At 41.5% G+C, this 13,610-nt stretch overlaps 1 protein-coding gene across 4 annotated transcripts in view; it reads right to left on the bottom strand.

Moving 5' to 3' along the window:
• The window catches only part of LOC140922103 (rho GTPase-activating protein 45-like), a 39,436-nt gene that overhangs the window by 5,261 nt on the left and 20,565 nt on the right, over positions 1–13,610 (bottom strand). For 3 of the 4 annotated variants that reach the window (XM_073372123.1, XM_073372125.1, XM_073372126.1), the window contains 19 exons: positions 13,087–13,152; positions 12,907–12,987; positions 12,501–12,569; positions 11,013–11,222; positions 10,345–10,535; positions 8,854–9,191; positions 8,011–8,255; positions 7,252–7,372; positions 6,508–6,521; positions 6,324–6,374; positions 5,851–5,937; positions 5,043–5,099; positions 4,058–4,305; positions 3,631–3,718; positions 2,965–3,018; positions 1,987–2,053; positions 1,771–1,813; positions 643–726; positions 453–509 (listed from right to left, as the gene is read on the bottom strand). In XM_073372123.1, the coding sequence (XP_073228224.1) occupies positions 453–509; positions 643–726; positions 1,771–1,813; positions 1,987–2,053; positions 2,965–3,018; positions 3,631–3,718; positions 4,058–4,305; positions 5,043–5,099; positions 5,851–5,937; positions 6,324–6,374; positions 6,508–6,521; positions 7,252–7,372; positions 8,011–8,255; positions 8,854–9,191; positions 10,345–10,535; positions 11,013–11,222; positions 12,501–12,569; positions 12,907–12,987; positions 13,087–13,152 (2,171 nt within the window). The remainder of the gene's footprint in view (positions 1–452; positions 510–642; positions 727–1,770; positions 1,814–1,986; positions 2,054–2,964; positions 3,019–3,630; positions 3,719–4,057; positions 4,306–5,042; positions 5,100–5,850; positions 5,938–6,323; positions 6,375–6,507; positions 6,522–7,251; positions 7,373–8,010; positions 8,256–8,853; positions 9,192–10,344; positions 10,536–11,012; positions 11,223–12,500; positions 12,570–12,906; positions 12,988–13,086; positions 13,153–13,610) is intronic. The other variant, XM_073372124.1, reaches the window with a different exon arrangement.

Below are 13,610 nucleotides of genomic sequence, written 5' to 3'. Positions count from 1 at the left end.
AATCTACTGTTTCCGGTTGTTGAAACGTTGGATAGGGCTATCCACCAGATAAGTATTAAGGAAACCAATTGCATTATCTACTGGATAGGGATTTTTCCAGTGGATAGCGCTATCAACCTTCTCAAAAACTGGGGCCTGGTCATTTCTAGGTTTGGCGGGAGATTACGCCGGTGCAACTGTGTCGAAATGCATTATGGGGCTGTTTTGGGGGGCGAGTTTAAACTCAGTTTCCCGCGCAATCTTGAGACAACCAATAAGAAAAGAGATAGCGCCTCTAAAACAGTCCCATAGTGCTATTCGGCACAACACCGACCCAGTTTCACACGCGACCTCAAAATGACAATAACCGGAAGTGAATCTGCAGGAAATAGATGACAGATCTGAGAAGAAGATTATGGACAGTTAGCGAGCTGCAACGAAGACAAGACAAATATTTAACTTTGGAAACTTACGTTGACGGTGAAGGTGACTTCGGCGGCTCTAAAGATGAATCAGGGACATTTACCGCTCTACAAGAAAAGAACGACAAGTAATCAGTACAATTATACCCCATTACCAGAAAAAAGATTGCGTTGCGAGAAAAGACCACGTAAAAAGAAAAGATTGCGTGACGTACGCGAGAGACGCATGCGTTGTACTTACACTGGCCGTCTGTAGTGGTGACGTAGATGAACAGGTGGAGAGATTTCCGTGGGAGACTGGGAAGTGTCTGGAGTGTTGATGTAGCTACACGAATGTAAATAACGCATGCCTCATTAACACATGACAGTTACAAGTATCAAGTCAAATTCATTTTCAGTGTATTTCTTCTATCCGCCCAACTTCGCTTTAGGGTATGAAATAGAGTTTAAGCACCCGTAAGGAGGTCACTTTCGCGGTTCCAATAGGCCATTTCCGAGTTCCAAAAACTCTCACTTTCAAAACGAGGCTAAGTGCGAAACCTTTGTTGTGACAATGAGTTTTGTTTGCATCATAATTAAAAATCATTTTCATATCAATGGTTTCGCACTTAGCCTCGCTTTGAAAGTGAGATTTTTTGGAACTGGGAAATGGCCTGAATGGGGAAAGTCATAATTTCTCCTTTTTTCAAATTATTTTGGACGGAGGTAGGGCTATGAGCAGGAGTCGCAAATGGAAAACTAGTACCCAGGTCTCTTTTCTCCTCCCTGGGAACGAGGTCACGCTTATGGAGGCTCGACTGTAGACTGATCCTGCAAACACATCGATTCAAAATGGCGAAAAGAAAAAAAAGTGGAGAGAGCTGCCAAAATAGTTAACACCACAGATGATAAACCTTTAAAGCCTAAGATCAAAATTTGAATTCTCATTTGTTGCCCCTATTCATTTCCTACAGAGGTAGTGGGGAGAAATTGATAATATATCAAGCAACTTCATCTTGTGTGACCATGTCCGTAATTCTCATGACCTCTCTGTTTTACAAAGCATTGATATTGCAAGGAAAAATTTGATGCTGATCACTCTTAGGGCTTAAAGGGTTAAGTGATACAAGATTGATAAGTAAAAAGAAACGGACCAAGTTACAGCCATGAACATAAAATCATCCTGACCCCGGTTGTTTATCCACCGGATAAATCTCTATCCACTGGATAGCGCAATTGGTTTTTCGCATACTTATCCAATGAACAGTGATTTATCCGGTGAGTAGCGCTGTCCAGCTTTGTGTCTCATTATATTCATATATACTTGTAATTTGATATGGAAGTTCGGATTTGAAGCATTTTTAGGCTGACTGACAAGGTTAAATCTTACCTTGCCTCATCTTCTGCCTCGTAACTTTCGTCTGGGTTAACACCTGGTAAAATGATCAAGGAAAAGTACATTTTCTAAATGAGCCGGAACCAATTGTGGAATAGCACACATTTTTGGAAACCTTCTGTTGAACAGTTACTTCTGTTGAACAGTTACGAAAACACGAAAAATAGACAAGCCTTTATGCAACAATAACAAGATGAACAACGACATTACCACTAGATCGAACGCTTTGGATGGCAAACAAATTGCCTTCTCTGTCGGTCTTGGGAGGAGTGAATTTCTGTAAACAAGAACAAAAGAAGTAAGTAATATCCGCTTTTTCACAATAGTGGAGTAGGCAAATGTTTGTTTCCCTGTCATTATTCGAACCCATGAACTCTCACAACACCAGTCTGGCGGGAATTCTGCATCGAAAAGTAGGGTGTGTCTTCGTATGCAAGAACATACGCTTCAAGGAGGATCAAGAAAGGCACAACTGTGTCTCGCAACTGTGTCTCTCTGGGATCGTTACTGGCGACACGCCGGTCACGTCAGCTACTAGAGAGATTATGATTCACGCATACGTGAATTTGTACACATGACCAAGTTTCCCCGTTAATTGTCGTTTATTGTTTATTATCTCTACTCAAAAGTAAGTCGTTTCAAGCCAGTTTTATCCATAAGAATTGTTCTGGACAGTTTTTATCAGCTTATTTTCTATTCTGAGAAATTCTCAACTTGAATCTCACGTTTGCCGTTTGCTGTAAACGTGACTCTTAATTTCTCTATTGACTAACTTTTTTCCCCGTCCCTTGTAACAGTCCCAGAAGTCTTTGCGAAAGTGCACTCGGCCCAGTCTCCTTCTCGTCGCTAAAGTGGCGAATATGGGTTGAGTTTGTTGTTGGTTCTCTGCCTTGTTGCTGGGCTGCCTGTGGCAGGCCCAGTCATAATTACTGTATTTGGTCGTCTACGTAGAAAAACGAACACCCGGGGGAGGGAAGACACGACTTCCAGGACCGAGAAACGATTTTCTCGCAACTTGCTTCAAAAGTCTTTTCTTTAGGTTCCGCGGTTTCCCCCTCTCCTCAAGAAACCAACATTTTAAAATTCTATTTCTAACCGGAATGGATTTCATAATGAATCAAAACATGGCCTGCAAAGTCAGTATTCTGCTCCTAGACAGCCCCACAGAAAAAAATTCACAGAACATACCTCGACCGGCGTTTCGCGAGATGATGATTCGTCCGTTTCTGGAAGGTCAAAGACCTAGGGAATATAAACACGAACTTAAACCAAGCTTTCTGACACCAAGCTGTGACACCCAAGGCAAAAGATTAACAAGAGCCCAAACTCCAAATGGTCTGTAATCAATGCTCCAAGTATAACCCCACAAAGTTGTTTTGTGATCCACAACCCCACATGTCTGTCTGTCCAGCGGAAGTAAAACGAAACGTGTATGCCGTGCCTTCTTTTTTCGGCTGTGCTTTCAGGCATATCGACATACATTTGGTGAAAACAGGCTAGAGTGTTTTCTTGTGTGTGAAAAAAAAATTGCTCAGCTAAACGTTTGAGCATCTTTGTCTCATTTCGGGGGCACCCTCTTGCATGAATGCGCCGTCGGAAATCCCACAAAGCCGAGGCCTGTTAAGAACACTGTGATTTTCGAATAACATTCCGGAAGAGTAAGATTGTGAACCATATCACCACCCATCCCCGCCCTCAGGCGCAATAAAAAAGAAAGCACGATCGCCGCGGACTCTCGAATGTAGCGATTTAACTCGCACTGAGAAAAAGGGGAGGGGAGGGCGAATAGTCTAAGTCTTTGTTCCTACTGTTAGTAACTTTCAGAGGTTTGGGACTAAAAGTGATAACACTTACCTCAGGACTAGCGATTAACAGTTCCACGAGGCGAGTTTGATGAGGCATCTCTACAAGCGTGGAAAGAGTGGAGGTTGCTTCATTTTCACTGCAAGAGATTTAAGAGGAAAGGACTCCATTAGCCAAACAACACATTTTCCATGCTACTGTTATTCTAAGCCTGTTCTAGGCGTTCAGATGGTGGGGAGTGAGTTAAATCGTACGCGGCGAGCGTAAAAGGAACACGAGGTTTCAATTTTTCGCGCGCTCCGCATCATCTTAACGCCTGGAAGAGGCTACTGTTATTCTAAGCCGGTTAGAATTATCACCAATGAGACGACTCTGTTACACAACCCAAGACTAAGACAGCTCGAAGTCGTTGATAGGTTTACATTGATTTGTTTCGTTTTGTTTACTTTATCTCTTTTTATTTTTGCAGAGTTTTTACCATGGTCTGAGCAGTGTTGGTCCAAACACAATCGCCAGGTTACTCCCAGGCATGGCATTCGCTTCACTGTGGTCGGATACTTGCTTTAGATGCATGATCAAACGCGCCGCAGTCACTCGGTTCGCCGTCGGAAGCTTCATCACGATTTCCCGAAGTTTCCCGAGCAGCTTAGTATACTCTTCCCGGAGATCTGGATTTTCCGAAGCATCCTTGCACGTCATGTTGTTATTTATGACAGCAAAGCTCTCCTGAAAAAAATAAATAACAAAAAAACCCGTTACCTTTGGTTTTTGCGCATTTTTTGTGACTACAAAAGGTTACAGTAGGAGACACAGTAATGGAAGTCGGCTAAGTTGGAATTCGCAGAATAAACGATAAACCATGTTAATGCTAAAGAGAGTTGCCGTTCTGTAAATAAATGCAGTTAAAAGCGATATAGCGCACCCGTATAGAACGAAACCCCGATGTAACAAAAGCCGAACCCCTACATGATGAAACCCCGATATAATAAACCCCTCCTACAACAAAATCCTAATATAACAAACCTCTATATACCAAGACCCCGATATAACGAGTCCCTGTCGATGCAACGTACCCTGGTGGGACTGTGTTAAACGGAGTTTCACTGTAATAAGCTCTCACGAATCACTGGAAGAGAAGCTATCACAGGGCAACGCTCTTGCACTAACAAATACGTCAGCTAAGTTGGTAGGCCTGTGACAGCTTCGTGAAATATGAGCGACGATTGATGAAATGCAGTGGCGAATCCAGACCTTCAGATAAGGGGGGGGGGAGGAGAGGGGCGGTCATCCAGACCCTAAGATGGGGAGGGGGAGCAGGTCTCTAAAAAAATTTTTTTTCCGGGCGGCCCTTCGGGTCTCAGTTTGTCTCAGTTTGATCTAAACATATGGGGGCCTCCCGGGCCCCTCCCCTGGATCTGCCACTGAAATGTCATTACTGAGAAATACGAAAGAAAATCGCTTACCTTGGCTATTCTGATAAACTCAGGATACAGTCTAAAAGTCAGCAGCGACTCTGGAAGCTAAGAAAAAAGTAAAACAGCGTCAGAGAATAAAGCATAGCTCAGTTATCACGACAAATGGAGGGATGGAGTGCCACTGCTCACCCAACGAGGGTGGAAAAGTTTAATACCACAGGATTCCACAGATTTTTGCATCCAAAATTTAAGATCTTTCCCAGACTTTTTTCCAAAACAATAATTTTTTTAATCCAGACTCAAAATTATCAAACAGAGCCCGGTTCCTGAAAGGCCGATTAGCGTTAATCCAGGATTAAAATTCTGTTCCGTTTTTGTATTTTACATTCCTATGCATTGCTTAGGGGAACATTTTGTGTTATTATTAAAAAGGCTCAACAGTATTTTGTAACCTCGAGTTGCATGTTCTTGGACGAGAAAACCGTGCTTGAAATCTGGCTTAATCGTGGGTTAAACTTTAACCATCTTTCGAGGAACCTGGCTCAGGTGATCAACAGAGACCTTAAAAACGCAGGAACAAAGCTTTTTTCATGGTGCGTAGCAAACATACGGGTGAGAATGGTCTAAGATTGGACTTGACCAAATCACTTCTAAAGCACTTGTTGCAGCTTTAAAAATAAAACTCAAGACTTTTTACCATTTTTAGATCCTCTCTCCATTTTCCCGACTTTTTCCACGCCTGAAATATTGCTGGGCAAATTTGAAAACTTTTTCAAGAACTTAAGTCTCTGTAAGAACCCTGTAATATTTTTTAACAGTGAAGGTAGAAGAACTCTGAGAAGGCGATATTGCTTACCTGCCGAAGATAAAGTTTAAGAACAGCTGCGATCACGTGGGGTGGAGTCTCTGACAAATCAGCCAAGTATTCATTATTCTCAAACGCCTGTTAAGACGAAAAATAAAATAAGATAAACTCAAACCTCCAGTAAACACAACAACTCAAGTATGAAACCTGATGATTCGAAACTAGCCTATTGCCTAATATTCACGCAAACGTTTGCCACAAATAACGGCATCAATCGAGCCTGACTGTGTGTCACACGCGTTTTTTCCCGCGCTAGGTACCAGCTACAAATTCTGATTGGTTCTTGAGTAATTTGAGTCCGCGGTGACTGGTCAGCGAATTTTTTTCTGTTTATGAGCCAGGAATGACGCCAGGAATATAAAAGCGACTATAAAAGCTATGCAGTCCTAAATCTAATAAAAAACTTTTGTAACTACTCTAGCACAAGGTAAAGTGATTTGAGTTTTAAACATCTATAATCCCACCTGGCATAGTTTTTCGACTCTTGACTTTACTCCTGATACACGATAAATCCCCTAAAAATTAAAAAAAAAAAAGCTTATCAGTGACCGGAGCTAAAAGAAACAGAAAGCACAACAGATTTACAAAGCAAGCCTCAAAAACAAAGACAAACGAACTCAAAAAATTCCATAAATTTTAGACACTTACTTTAACATCGAGTCCTAAGATGACAAAGGGAAAAAGAAAAGTTAATAAACCGCGGATAACGCCCTTAATCATGTTTAATGTGCGAGTATGCTTGTTGAAGAAGTACTCATCGTTCTTGCATCCTCAATTTCCTTTACAATCGTTTTCTTTAAAGAGTAATAACAAACATTCCACTCAGTATTCCATCACAATGTCAATCATCTCGAAGTTCGTCAAAATACTCCGAGGTGCGTCATATTTCCAACTCTTTTCTCAGTGTTTGATCTTATGACGAAACACTGTTTCTCGTGTTTGATATATTGCATCAAGGCTCTGTTCACAGGGCACTGTGCGAATCTTTGAACGGCTGAAAAATTTGACCGGACACTCACATGGAACTTTGAACGGCTAGGCGTCTAAATTTTCGTACGGTTAAGGACGTTAAGGTGGTTCCGTGTGAGCGTAACAACGAAACGCTGCCCCACCGTGCAGCACGTTTTTTCAACTGGTCGAAAAATCGTCCGGAGCCGTGTGAACATTGCCTAAGTCGAAGATATCAATTCTTAGCGGAGGGGTAGGTGGGCAGTTTCCCAGAAACGTATAATGATCCATCCCCCTTACCCCTCCCCTAAGCCAACATTTTGCTTTAAGTGAGAAGTAAGTGTTAACGTTGGCTTAGGGAAGGGATAGGTGGGCAGTTTTCCAGAAACGTATGACGTCACATGCAAACTAGCAAGAACAGAGTGAAGCAGTTGTATCGCCTACCTCGTTTATCAATTTCATCAATGCAAGCCGAGATGATGTGCGGCACATTTTCTTCTGTGTTTGAGTCTTCAAGATGTCGCTGGAAATCCACCCCAAACGTTGTCATACGTCGCTGAACTTTCTATTGGCTCATAAGAAAAAAAATCCGGTTATTTCCTGTGGTGCTGTTAATTATGCAACATAACGTGGACATCCTTAAGGGTTACCATTCGAATGAAAGCTACTGAGCAGGTTGTACTTCCTGTGGTACTTTTTACTTTGCTGTTTAAAGTGGTACTAACTTTTGAGTACGTAGATGAAATCCTTAATGGTGACCATTCAAATGAATACTGGGCAATAGTTCTTGTAATACTGTTTATTATGTTGTACAAGGTGGTTCTAGCTTTAGAGACTGCTGTTGAAATCCTAGAGGGTTACCATAAAAAAAAACTACCGAGCAGTACTTTCCTGTAGCACTGCATATTACGCTGTACAAGGAGGTACTCGCTTTTGAGACTGCTGATGAATGCTAGAGGGTTACCATTCAAATGAAAGCAATTGAGCAGTACTTTCCTGTGGTACTATTTACTTTGTTGTACAAGGTGGTACTCGCGTTTGATGCTGCTCATGAATCCTAGAGGGTTACCATTCAAATGAAAGCTACCGAGCAGTACTTTCCTGTGGTACTATTACTTTGCTGTACAAAGTTGTTCTAGCTTTTGAGTCTGAAAAAGGCAGGACACGCCCTTGCTGCTACTAAAGCGTGACAAAGTTCCTTACCGCGTAAGTTCCACACTTCATGTTTAGTCTCGCCAGACATTTTTTGTGACAAGTCAGGCCACACACTTCACACTCGGCTCCATTGAAATACACGTAACTATCGCAGACACGGCATTTAGATGCCGAGCGAAGCTTCTTCAGCCTGTGCGTCTCCGCTGCTGATGATAAGCGGCTGTTCTGGAAAGGGCCCGCTGACGGGCGGTTTTTGGCTGGGCGCTTTCTTTGGGAGCCTGGGTCCACGGGACCTAAGTGGATGTGAATCAAAAAGCACAACTTTCAGGAAGTTCTATCGCGCAAGACAAATTTTCTGTTAGGGATATTGCTATGTTCCGCTAGTTAGATAATGGGGTGAAAGGGTTCGTACAGATTTTTGGATCCAAAATTCGAGACTTTTTCCAGACTTGTTCCAAAACAATAATTTCTTTTTCCAGACTCAAAGTTATCCATTAGGTGATCAATAGACCTTGAAAAAGCTGGAACAAAGCGTTTTTCATGACGCACTGCAAACCTAGCGCCAAGATTGAATAAGATTTGACTAAAACGCATAAAAGAAACTTCTAAAGCACTTGTTGTAGCTTTCAAAAAATACCTCAAGACTTTTTACCATTTTTCCAGACTTTATCTCTGTTTTACAGACTTTTTCCGGGTCCGGAAAATCGCTGGGCAAATTTCAAGACGAAGCACTGTTATTGACAGTGACAGACGTTTCCACAACTTGTGCGGCAGTTATCTTCAGAGTCGACGTGAGTTGATAAGTCAGTTATTATATACAAAACTGTTTTCCAGGAAGAAATAAAAAAAAAGGCTGCAGCAAAATACTCGCAAATATATCAAAACGCTTACCATTCCTCTTAGATTCGCCTTTATCTCCATCGTCGGAGGAAATCAATTCTAAGGACTGCGCCCGCGGGATATCCCCTTGTTTACGGGACGCTGTGGGACTACCGCTGGGTGAACCCGGAGGAGACCTACTGGTTGTGCTTTCAGCATCGCTATTGTTTTCCTTTAGGTGGCTCCACGCATTCATGGGCGACTGTGAGCTGCTAACATTGTGTGAACCCACGCTCCGGTTACGTCGTGTGTTGAAGGGCGACATTTTAACGCTATCTTCTAGATTTTGACTGCTACGCGAGTCGAATAAAGAGTTCTGGCGGGAATATGCGGGCTGTCCTTTATCAGACCTGTGAATAAAAGGGAGACAAGTTAATTTACATGTGACGATATCAAAATTCACAATTTACAAAACAAGACTAGCCCTTCAACTCTCAATTGTCTTTTAGCCAGGCTTAAATGACGTATTTTTCCGTTACATTTCTGTCGCCATATTGGTGTTTCTCAGACGGGTACACCCAGTCTCGTTCCCAGGTTCTCGCTCCTACCCGTCGAGAGACCTCGCTCCGTAGGGACGGGTGGGAGAGAACCCTGGGAACAAGGTTAGGGTACACCAACATAACTTTCCATGCTAAGCTCCACAAACCCTTTCGCTCCTATAAAAACACACACACCAGAATGGCCATTAAGCGTGTTTACGTCAGACGAGCAATCCTCGTTTTGACGTCGGCACTCTTTCCGCATTAGCATTCGTTTCAAAGCAAATATCGTGGGAATTCATTTATGCAACACTTCGCAATTCAGATTTTAGAAACGAGTCTCAGAGGTGAAATTTGTCCGTGTGACGTAAACATACAAAAGGGCTATTTTGCGGGAGAATCTTCCGTCAGGGAGATAGAGGAGAAGAAGTTGCCTAACCCTAACCGCTCTTACCTCCCTCGCAGGCGTTTTTAAGGGAGCTCATCTTTCATCCCTCCCCACAAACGCCTGCTAAACCGAGAACAACATTCCTTTCCCAAACTTAGCCAATCACATTGTACTTTCCAAATTCTAGAAAGTTGACCTTGGCCGCAGAGTTATCCGATAATTACTCGATCTGCACGAAACACTGCGAAAGATTTATGACCTCTGATAAATATTAGACTCATAGCAGCAAAAGTAAGATTTAGTCAGATTTTAGAATACTCCGTGCACTACACAACCTTAGCGAAGGAAAGAAAAGAAGGAAAACGGGAACTCTAGGGTCACGTTTTAGCAAACCACGAGCTTATGAGTCGTGTTTAGCCTGTCACCACTTTATTTCAAAACTGTTAATTGGTCACTTACCAAGCGAACAAAACAATTGATAAGATAAGCTGTTTTCGGTAAAGCAGGCGTTTATGGAGAGGGACGAAATACGAGCTCCCCTAAAAACGCCTGCGTGGGAGGCTGTAACCGCTCGAGCTGAGGTTAAGAAAGAATGCTAGCAAACAATCTCCGTTTGTAATAAACGACAATACATACATTGTAGCATTGTATGGTTCAAATTGATGGACTGGACAAACAGTTTGTGGCGCGTTGGCTTGCTGCAGGCGAACATATTCGGAGAACTGGCTTCCAGGCTCGTAATTTCTACTGCTTTCCGCAAGGGTCTGGAACTGAATGGGAGCAGGACTGGCGAGTGCGTTCATCATCTGAAAGTAGTTACACGTGACCTGGTGAAAGACAAATGTCAATCAAACGTTAAGTAACAAGTTAATTGCGTGCTGTTTATGCCTATAACTTTCCTTCAAGGGTCAGTGAAGCTATTTAAATAAAAAAAATTCCTTTATTCAAAGTGATGAAGGCGTTCTTCAGGGAGTTTCCCACAATCTTAATACGCCAAAACTAAAGTTATCTTTTATCAGGTTGAAACGCAATGTCGACAACAACTTCGAGATTGCACTGGTTTTGCATGTGATGCTTTGTTACTGGGTGAAAAATCTCGCGCCATTTTCACAACCAGTCAAGTGAAATCAAAGATGGTATTAGATCACGAGCGTTTTTCCCGCGCTTGGCGTGCCGTCTGCTACTGCGCTACATGCAATTACTACGACATTTGATTGGTTCAATTTAAATGTCAGCAAGTAATGTGATTGGCTAGCCATAATACTGCTGTAACTAGTGACAATGCAAGTGTGATCGCAACTTACTGCCTTCATTGTCTGGTCACACTGGTAAACAAGCTGGCGTAGCTCTACTAGGACTTTTGACTTGGTATTTTCCAATTCCTTTTGCCTGGCATTAGCTTCATTCACCCAAAGCTTGTAAACCTCCTCAGCTTCATCTGCTTTTCTTAAATCACCTTCTTTCTTTTTATTGCCGCGTGAAAATGCAGACAGTGTAGCGGAAGATGACTCTTCCTAAAATATAAAGAATAATAATAATAATAATAATAATATTTATTTATACCGCGCAAATTCAACTACACAGTTTTAAAATGCGCCTTACAATTAAAAATTACACGAATAAATAATTATCTAGTCTATAAATTACAACAATATATCAGAAAAGGCTTTTTTAAAACGACGAGTCTTCAAATTACGTTAAAAAACTTCAAAATCGGAGGTGCATCTAAGATCTAACGGAAGATTATTCCACAGTCTTGGTGCGGCGGCTACAAAGGCTCGGTCACCAAGAGTAGGGAGAGTCCTGAAGTTTGGATTTGAAAGCAGATATTTGTTATTTAATCTGAGGTTGTAGGAAGAATTAGGTTTAAAGTTAACGACAGACGATAAATAATTAGGAGCTGTCCCATGGATTGCTTTGTGAGTGATTATAATAATCTTAAATTCTATAAAAAGAACTCAGTCACTGTGCTCACTTTAATGCACTATTGAAAAAGGTTTCTTCCCATAACCAAAGGACTAGTCTCCATATAATCACAAGGAACAAGGTGATTTTCTTTAAGGGTTTCATCCAAAGGCAAAAACGTTAGAACCACTTAAGAGAACAAAATACCAACGGAAAGTACTGCTCAGTAGCTTTCATTTTAATGGTCGCACTTTAGGATTTCATCCACAAACTCAAAGGTTGAAACCACTTTGTACAGCGTAAGTTACAATACCACAGGAAAGTATTGCTCAGTAGCTGCCATTTGAATGGTCACTGAATTCATCCCAAAACTCAAAAGTTGGAACCACCGTGTACAGTAATAAATAGAGTATCACAGGAAAGTGCTGTTGAAATGGTCACATATTTAATATGGCATGACTCGATATAAGTCGAAGGATAGTAGTATACAATACGGGGTTACCAGCGCATTTTCAAATATTTGACTTTGGTCCTGGAAATTTCCTGGAATTTTATTTGGGGATTTATCTTGGAATTTTTGGTTGGACTTTATACTGGACATAATTTCCAAAACTGATTTCTGCTACCCAAAACCGGTTTTGAAAATGAAAACCACTTTGCCATACTGCAAATCAGTTTTGGAAATTATGTCCAGTATAAAGCCCAACCAAAAATTCTAAGAAAAATCCCCAAATAAAATTCGAGGAAATTTCCAAGACCAAAGTCAAATATTTGAAAATGCGCTGGTAACCCCGTATTGTATACTACTAAGGATCTGACAGGGAGAAGAGATAAAACAATATCCAGGGTGATGTCTTCAACAAAACCTTGCAAGGATTATAACAAACCTTTTCTAGTTCCTGTTGCTTTTGGATGTACATTTGCTTGGCTTTTTTGAGGTTCACCAAAGCTTCATTCTATTAATTGAACAAAACGAGAGTGATAAATTCACCCCAAGAAGATAAGATAAGATAACTCATTTGAGGCAGCTTTTATTTATTATGCACCGAGGAGAGGAGGGGATGGGCAAACTTGTGTGTGTGTGTGGGGGGGGGGGGTATGGTCTGTACAAACTTTTGGACCTCATCGGGTAACATACCATACTATTTGGTGCTGCACACACCAAAAATGGCTCACATGATGGGGCACCCCGCCCCCCCCCCCCCCCCCCCCCTCAAGTTACACAGTCAGTTTTCACTACCTATGAAGGCAACAAGACTACAGGAAATTTCAAACCAGCATGTACCAACTCACCAGTTTCTTAGAAGCTTTGGCCCAAGTCTCTTTGAAGTCCTTCCTTGTTCTCTCATGCACATTTCTTCTGTTTGTTAAAGGCTAAAGGAAAGCAGCAAATTGCAGGCCGTGTTAAGTAGATGACTTATAACTCAATTCCAATTCAATCAAAGCAAATGATTTTATAAATCAACAGGTTACCTCCATAAATCTGCTGGACATAAGCTGGGCATAGGTTTTGCTTGCATTATCTGCATAGTCAATGTCCTGTCATTGAATTGTTATAAACAATATATCTACATCAGAATTTGACACAGTGATACTTAAAAAGAAACATTATTCACATTAGTGAGCTTATGCAACAGGACAGAAGAGGAAAGAAGACGGCAAACCTTCTGCGATAAGTGTGACATAAATTTGGTTTGAAACAACTTTTCGCCAAACTTCAGTTTCCTTTAAACAAATCTTTTTGTAAGGGACTAGAAAACATTGGTGTTAAGTCATGATCACGACAAAACATGCAAGTAATAGCCCTGTCACATTTGTCACACAAAAGTGTTTTGCCGTCCTCTTCTTCCTACCCTCCTGTTGAGTAAACTCACCATTGACTTAGGATGCTGACATGAAGTAATTTCAAAGTTTAACCCTTTAAGTCCCAATATCCACATACAAATTCTCCAAACTGATCTCTACATATTTCCTTAAAGAATGAGTTGAGAGAATTT

Source organism: Porites lutea, chromosome 12 (genome assembly GCF_958299795.1).
Source record: "Porites lutea chromosome 12, jaPorLute2.1, whole genome shotgun sequence".
Taxonomy (NCBI): domain Eukaryota; kingdom Metazoa; phylum Cnidaria; class Anthozoa; order Scleractinia; family Poritidae; genus Porites; species Porites lutea.
The sequence above is the reverse complement of the archived record's forward strand: the minus strand, read 5'-3'. Positions and strand labels throughout refer to the sequence as shown.